Source organism: Scleropages formosus, chromosome 19 (genome assembly GCF_900964775.1).
Source record: "Scleropages formosus chromosome 19, fSclFor1.1, whole genome shotgun sequence".
Classification (NCBI taxonomy): domain Eukaryota; kingdom Metazoa; phylum Chordata; class Actinopteri; order Osteoglossiformes; family Osteoglossidae; genus Scleropages; species Scleropages formosus.
The window spans coordinates 1,204,322-1,212,790 of NC_041824.1; the positions used below are offsets into that span (position 1 = coordinate 1,204,322).

The 8,469-nt window shown below is 47.7% G+C and overlaps 1 protein-coding gene across 1 annotated transcript; it reads left to right on the top strand.

Moving 5' to 3' along the window:
- The first annotated feature begins 2,567 nt into the window (after window positions 1-2,567).
- LOC108927593 (probable cationic amino acid transporter) lies at window positions 2,568-7,964 on the top strand. The gene is made up of 7 exons (XM_018741006.1): window positions 2,568-2,862; window positions 3,209-3,445; window positions 4,397-4,614; window positions 4,767-4,913; window positions 5,340-5,548; window positions 6,468-7,294; window positions 7,666-7,964. The coding sequence occupies exons 1-7, from the start codon at window positions 2,568-2,570 to the stop codon at window positions 7,962-7,964; spliced, it is 2,232 nt and encodes a 743-aa protein (XP_018596522.1).
- Window positions 7,965-8,469: the final 505 nt, after the last annotated feature.

The following is an 8,469-nucleotide window of genomic DNA, read 5'->3' on the forward strand; positions in this document are numbered from 1 at the left end:
CCGTGACTAGCACAGAAATCCAATAACAACTCACCGCTCGGGTTCAGATCAGGGAGGCCGTTCCTCCCAATCACGCCCCTCCAGGTGTCACTGTCGCTACCCAGGTGGGCGTTAAAGTCCCCCGGTAGAACGACAGAGTCCCCAGTGGGAGCGCTTTCCAGCACGCCCCCCAGGGACTCCAAGAAGGCCGGGTACTCTACACTTCCGCTAGACGCATAAGCACAAACGACAGTGAGAGACCTTTCCCTGACCCGAAGGCGCAGGGAGATGACCCTCTCATTCACCGGGGTAGACTCCAACACATGGCGGCTGAACTGGGGGGCTATTAATAAGCCCACACCCGCCCGCCGCCTCTCACCCTGGGCAACGCCAGAATAGTGGAGAGTCCACCCTTGGTCGAGAAGAATGGTTCCAGAACCCAAGCTGTGAGTGGAAGTGAGCCCGACTATATCTAGACGGTATCTCTCAACTTCCCACACCAGCTCAGGCTCCTTCCCTGCCAGTGAAGTGACATTCCAAGTCCCAAAAGCCGGAGTTGGCGCCCAAGGTTTGGGTCGGCTGGGCACTCGGCCCCGACCACCGCCCAAATCACAACGTGATTGTGCCTTGTTTGCCGTTGTGTCCGGTCTGTCCCGTAAGTCGGACGATTCCGTTCCTCGGTTTTTCCATCTCTTGGTTTTTTTTTTTTTAAAAGCTTCCATGATTAAAACTTAAAACGGACTGAATGCCAAAGACAAGGCTAAAAAACGAAACTGAAACTCTGTTTAGTGCACCCCTTCGTCCAAGGTCACCTCCAGTATGGACCGTTAGTTACCCTTTTGTACCTTTGCCTGTTATTCTTGGAGGTGTTAACGGGACATAGCACAAAGATGAGAATGGAAACACGGTGCAAGTTGTACTCGAACCAGGAGATTTCAGAATGTGATGCAACAGCCCTCAAGACTGTCTGATGCGTCAAATAATCGATACAAAAACTTTTCTCTACGTCCATGTCACAGGTTTGTCTTTTACTCATGTTGGCCCACTGTTACTGCTACTGCTGTGTTTCTCGAGATCGCCTACTAACCAGTGGCCGGAGAGCGAAAGAATCGGGGAACAGGTTCATTGCCATCAGAGCATCGTTAGACGTCAGCTGTTGAGCATGAGACACACGGATGCTGTTAAATATTGAAGGTGTCTCTGATCATGTGGGGAAACCGATGAATTATTTACAGCATTCATTACTCCCTGCTCAGTGTCTTCTCCCTTCTCTACATTGTTCGGCACCTGCAGAACCCGGGTTCTTACAAAGAGCGCCTGTGACAAGGCGACCCCCTGCTCTCTCACCCATGAAGAACTTTTCCAGTAACGTGCAGGGAACATGAAGCATTTAGATGGTAGACCTCTGTGGTGATTTTTTTGCCTTGAGTTAAATACGACGGCGTTTTCGTTCAACCGGTTGCTTCAGCTGCGCTCCACTGGCCCCGGGTGCAAGGCTGGTCCACACCGTAGACTTGAAGGTAGGCTGACCGAGAGTCCCTCCAGGGACATATACACAGCAAAGTAGCTTTGAAAATGTAATTATGTACTCTGTGTAATATAGTAAAACGTTTCATATTTACCCTTTAACGTTAAGCTTAAACATTGTGTAGGATCTTCTCTGGAACGGCTTGAAAATGATATTGACCAACTGTATTTTTTGCTGCTAATTAGTATATTTATATCTATAGTATTTATTATTGTATTGTAATATCTCCTGTTTTTACTGTGTTCTTTTGTTAATTACTGTACTGTCTTGTTCTGTTTGCACACATCTTACACACTTTATGTAGTCTGTGTAGGTAACTGTGTTGTTTTATGTAGCACTGTGGTCCTGGAGGAACGTTGTTTCCTTTCACTGTCTTACTGTACCACCTGTATACGATTCAAATGACAATAAAGCCACTTGACTTGACATGGAATGAACTGTGTTGTGATGTAAAGGAAAATGGAAGAAAATATCTGGCTTTCCCTGAGCTGGACCGTCCCCGGAGAGAACGAAACATAAAGAGTTGTATAAAAAGTTTTGAAGCTCGGTAGCTCATAGGTTGAGACCAATTCGGAGCAAACGTGGTTTACAATTTTGCAAACCCTTCAGTCGTCGTGTGGAGACGTAAATCAGGGGATCGTGAGCCCTGCGGAGGAGCTGGCGGAGGAGCTGGCCGAGGTGCTGAAGTCTTATTGCTCATCAGCTTCCATAAATTAAGTAGAGACAGACAAAAGACCAAATTAGTTGTAATAATGATTTGCTTCAGATAAAGAAAAGGTTTGCAGAGCAAATTATGTCGCCCACGCTTAGGATAATTGAGGACAATTCCTTTTTCATTGTGTTTTCTTGTTTATCTCTAGTTTGCCCTCCTACAGCGAGGAATACAGGTGCAACCATGGACTCTGAATGAGGACATTGAGGGAGAAAGAGACTCTGCTCCTTGGGCCATTCATTCATCCTTCTCCTGAGAGGAACAAGCTCTTGCTGGCATCCTAGTCACCTGGATCCTCATCTAAGCCAACTATAGGGAGCAGAGTTGAGATCCTCTTGCCTTTGAACAATGACAGCGATTTTTGCTAAGCTGGATCCCCGGTGGGTGCAGTGGGGGGACACCCTGTATGGCTTCCAGTCCCGGGTCCTGCGAACAAAGCCTGTGGAGTCCATGCTGGATGGTGCAGACACCCATGGCACCAGACTGGCTTGCGTCCTCACCACTGTGGACCTGGTTTCACTTGGTGTGGGCAGCTGTGTGGGAACTGGCATGTATGTGGTTGCTGGACTAGTCGCCAAGGAGATGGCAGGTCCCGGGGTCATTCTCTCCTTTGTCATTGCTGCTGTGGCCTCCATCCTGTCAGGTGAGATACATAATAAACGTTAAGGATGTTGCCCGTAGAACTCCTGCAGTGAGTAGAAGCCATTAAATTTCAATAAAAAGGGGCAGCTGATAGCCTAGTGGTCAGCGCTGCTGCCTTTAGCGCTGAGGGTCTCCAGGTCAACTTTCACCCACTGCTGTAGTACTCTTGAGCAAGGTACTTTACCCCAAATAGCTCCAGTAACATTACTCAGCTGTACACCTTTCTAAATAGCTGTAAGCTGCTTTGGAGAAAAGCATCAGCTAAATGAATAAATGTAAAAACTTCTTAACCACTGTGGTTCCTGAAGCCACTTTTCTGATATATGACAGCCCTTTGGGTTTCGCAGGGGTGTGCTACGCCGAGTTCGGTGTGCGGGTCCCGAAGACAACGGGTTCCGCCTATACCTACAGCTATGTCACCGTGGGTGAATTCGTGGCCTTCTTTATTGGCTGGAACCTGATCCTCGAGTATCTAATTGGCACTGCAGCAGGTGCCAGTGCCCTTAGCAGCATGTTCGACTCACTGGCCAACCACACCATCAGCCATTTCATGATCAACCACTTTGGCAGGCTCAATGGCCTTGGTAAGCTGGGCTTCTTCTCTATTGAATATGGCAATGCATGATGATGATGACATCATGGTTTGGGCAGTTGGGGGAAGAGGCATACAGACTGTAATGGCAACATGTCACTCAAATGATTCAGTTCTCTGTGAGGTATAAGGATTTGGCTGTGAAGGATGGAACTGGCTGGCAGTGGATGGTAACGTAAATCACTGCTTTATGAGACAATGTCACGTGACAACGGCAAAAAAATATTTCCCAGAACTAAATGGCTTTCAGAAATACTTTTATACTTCTGATTCTAGGACATTGCTTCTGGTGTAACATTTTAGACACGTTGTGCACGAGTCCTAAATGGCACAACAACAGAGGAGGTTGGGTTGTTCATTCTCTGAAGACAAAGTCAACTGTAGACAGACAAAAATCACATAGAGAGTCTGCGGCATCAAGCCAAGTTGGACTCAACCCTCAAGTGCAGTGAAACCAAACTCCTTGTGTTGAACTGATGTGACCACATCTGACGGTAAAGGGTTGGAAAGTGTTTCTTGTGAACGTCTCAAGGGAACCCCGGATTTATTTTCCATTCTCGGCAAGGGTGGTCACACCTGAATTCTGTGGGCAAAACCTGAAGTCTCTCCGTCTGAAACTGGATACCAGTGTCTTGTGTTTTGAATATTTCATGCACTGTGGCAGCGTGGTGTGTAAGTGAGCTACTGCTAAATCCATACAGATGGGTCCACAAGTTCAAGTAACTAACCTTGCAATATTTTTCTTTTCTGAAACGTATCACCTGGCAACCTGGACACACACTGAGATCACAAGTCCGCTGGTTACGTTGCTGTGTCAGGTTGCCATAAGGAGGTGTGTGTAACAGGTGTAATTCGTTGTATTTGTGTGCAGGGGTGTCTGCTTCACGCCATGTCTCGTACATATTCCCCAAGTGTGTCTTCCATGTCTCGTGTTCCCAAACAGGCAAGGGTGAGGAGTCGTACCCAGACCTCCTCGCTCTGGTCATTGCCGTTGTGGTGACAGTGATTGTATCCCTGGGGGTGAAGAACTCACTGGGCCTCAACAATGTGCTCAATGTTATCAACCTTGTGGTGTGGGTCTTCATAATGATTGCGGGACTTTTCTTCGTCGACATCACTAATTGGGACTATGGCAGGTTCTTGCCGTACGGATGGTCAGGGGTAAGAGCATCGCGCACTCAAAGGTCGCATACCCTGTGCTTAGGGTTGGTTATTTAGACCAAATCATGCCGCTGCAGTTGTGTACTTTTCTTACTGGCCCTCGACTACATTCTCCGCGATGTCTTTGAAATGTTTTTTCTTGGAATCGGCAGGTCATGCAAGGTGCTGCCACTTGCTTCTACGCCTTCATCGGGTTTGACATTATTGCCACCACTGGCGAAGAGACCAAGAGCCCTGACACCTCCATCCCCTACGCTATCACCGCCTCACTGGTGACTTGCCTCACATCCTATGTGTCTGTGAGTTCCTATCGCTCTGCACCTTGTTTGACGAAGCTCTGCTATCTCATCTGAGATCGTATCATTTTCCTGCTGCAGCAAAATGGGTTGCGGCTCAATCTGTGGGAAAAAATGGACCCGGTATGGCTTACAGAGCAGCGTTGTCTTACAGCCTTGTCCCACAAAACTGGGCTATAATGTAAATGTAAAAACAACATGTTTTCTGATGTTCTGTTACAATACAGGCACCAAAAGGTTAGGAAAAGTATGAAAATATTTAAGTAAGAGCAAAATCACAATGTTAACCACTTTGTTTTTCCTACTAGTGTTTCATTAAACAAAGGCAGCTGTTGTAAATGAGCTTACAATAAAACCACAAGTGGCACATTAGCTGAGCTCAAATGACATGCTGTATGACCGTGACCTTACCTCTTGGCACACCCACAGGTGAGCGTCATCCTCACCCTGTTGGTGCCATACAATGACATTGACGGTGATGCACCCCTCATGGAGATGTTTGCTGTGCACGGCTTCCAAGCAGCCAAGTTTGTGGTGGCTGTGGGTGCCATAGCTGGCCTGACAGCCAGCCTTCTGGGCTCCCTTTTCCCCATGCCCCGGGTCATCTATGCCATGGCTGGGGATGGCCTGCTCTTCAGGTAAACGGGGCCTGATACACACATGCTGTTAGGCCTGACATGCCACCTTGCGAAGACACTTTGAAGGATGCGCTACAGGAAATCACCACCCGCACTCAGGCAAACAGGATGAGCACAACGAATATTGATAACCTACCATGTTTCTGAATTAAAGCAGTTCTGTAAGGAAGAGTGTGCTGAGTAAAAAGTACACACATACTGTATACTGACAACTGTGCATCTCCGCCGTGACGTAAAGAACTGATCTGAATTTCAGAAAGGGTTTGGTTGCAGTCATTGCAGCTAAAAGTGGTGCAACCAGTTAAGGGTTGGGGCGTAATTACTTTTCCACACAGTGCCACTTAGCGTTGGGTGTCGTCGTTCGTTAAATAAATGACACTACTCCTGTATTGTACGTAAATGTTTGTGTACCTTAAAAAAAATTGTAGGAAAGGGTTTAAAAATCATCTATCCTGAGTTTTATGCAGCTACTCGAGCGATGAACATCGGTGCATTAAGTGGGAAGAAAAACTAGGTTCACTTAAGAATCACGTGTCTGCAAGTATGTCTCTTTCTCCTAATGTAATGAACACATTGTATTTTCTCTGCGATGTACGTCGTTTTGGAGAGAAGGGTCTGATAAATGAATGAATGTAAATGTAAATGAACTTTTGAAAATGTGTTATTTTTTCACTCAGGTGCCATTTGTTTAATATTAGGATCTGGTTGAAGACCTGAAACATTCAAGGCCAACAATGTGCACTAGCAGAGGAGATCAGAAAGGGGCAAATACTTTTTTGTGGCAATGTATGAGCAGCTAAAATTTGATGTTGGTTTCGGGGCCAAAGCTCAACCTTGTTGCCCATTGCTGCTCAGCCATACTAATATACATGATTGTGTGTCTCCATGTGTCCTTACATGTGTGCCTGTGTGTCCCCAGGTTCCTGGGGTATGTTAGCCCCCACACAGAGACTCCGGTGGTGGCATGCATAGTGTCAGGCTCCCTGGCGGCACTGTTGGCCCTCCTGGTGAGCCTGCAGGACCTGATTGAGATGATGTCCATTGGTACGCTGCTAGCCTACACACTGGTGTCCGTGTGTGTCCTGCTGCTACGCTACCAGCCCGAGGGTGACTTAGATGGTTTCACCGACTTCCCAACCGATGAGGACGGCACGGGCGAGCGAAGGAAGATGGGAGTGCCACCCGAGCACCAGGAGGGAGAATTCTATCAGGGTGGGGGCGAAGAGGAACATAGCGGTTCACCCATCAACACCTGCGGGGCCAAGAACCTGCCCTCAGGAGCCGATGGCGAGATGTTGTACGGTACGGCGGGAGAGGCCTCCGTCTTCGAGGCGGGTGACTCGGATGGCGCCTGCATCTCAGGACTAAAGCGTCTGCTGGGCCCGCGGTACTACACCCTGCGCATGAGACTGGGCCTGCCAGGCAAGGCGGAGCGGCCCACACCCGCCACGGGCCGCACTGTTACCACCTGTGTGCTGCTGCTCTTCATCCTGGCCTTCGTCATGTTCAGTGCTGAGCATGCTATGGCTGGCAGCAGCTGGGCAGGGATACCCGTGCTTGTGATGGCAGTAGCTGCCACAGGGCTTGTCCTCGCTATCCTGCGGCAACCTGAAAACCCCAGGAAGCTGCCCTACATGGCACCCTGCGTGCCCTTTGTGCCTGCCTCTGCCATGCTGGTCAACATCTACCTCATGCTCAAGCTCTCCAGGATCACATGGATCCGCTTTGCCGTGTGGTGTTTTGCTGGTAAGTAACCGAAAAGATTCCACTTATTGCTCTCGTTGTCATTTTACTTCTATGTTTTTTACCAAACGCTGGAAATACAGCATTGAAGCTGATGTCACTGCAAAGAAATTGGGATTGATATCCAGTGCAGCATTAGAGTTTTAATTAATCCACTGTGATCAATAGCTGAACTCAGTCAGACCGAACTTACAGTTAAAACATGAACAAGCGTGCAATTTTTAATTCTTGTGACTCCAAAGCACATTATGAAAAGTGACAATTTAATAGTTATGTCACCTTTTCATCAAAGCACCAATGTGTGAAAATGCAGTGAAGCCCAGTGTGGGAACTATAGCAGTCACTGCGCTCCTGCGCTTCGCGTTCCCCTCTAGGTCTGCTCACATACTTTGGCTACGGAATGTGGAACAGTAGCTTAGAGGTACGGGCCCGACAGGAGGAGGCAACTGCCAGCTCCTACCAGCACTACAACGCCGATGTGGACGACAGTTTCGCTGTGGATCACAGCAGCCTTTACCCGCAAGATGATGGTACCCAGTACCAGGGCTGGGCTGCCCCACAGGAGTGTGGCTACCAGACCAACAGCCAGCAGCATCAGCATCAGTACCAGTACCAGCATCCGGGTGGACGGGAGGTCCAGTATGAGGAAAATTACAAGAGTTATGCCTCATGAAATAGGAAACCTTAGTATATAACAGCCTTACTGGGCTACGGTGAAGAAAATTATTTACTTGACCTGGACAGGACAGACATGCTCCATACACTCTGAATCACAACTGATCATTTTCCCAAACACACAGGCGAGGCACTGTAAATGCACCAGCATTACCATGTTATTAGCATGGTTACACTTACTTATTCAGCTGAATCTTTTCTCCAAAGTGACTTACAATGTTCATCTACCTACAGTTATTTACCCATTTATTACAGATGGGTATTTCTACTGGAGCAATTCAGGGTAAGTACCTTGCTCAAGGGTACTACAGCTGGAAGTGCGATTTGAACCTAGAGCCTTTGAATCTAACGGCCGCAGCGCCAACCACCGCGCTATGAGCTGCCCCCTATGTAGAAAGCATACAGCATATTGTAAGCATATGTATCTTATTCATTTTAAAGTATGAAACCCAGAGAATTAAATATATCAATTTTGAATTACAACAGCAACACAAATTTCATAT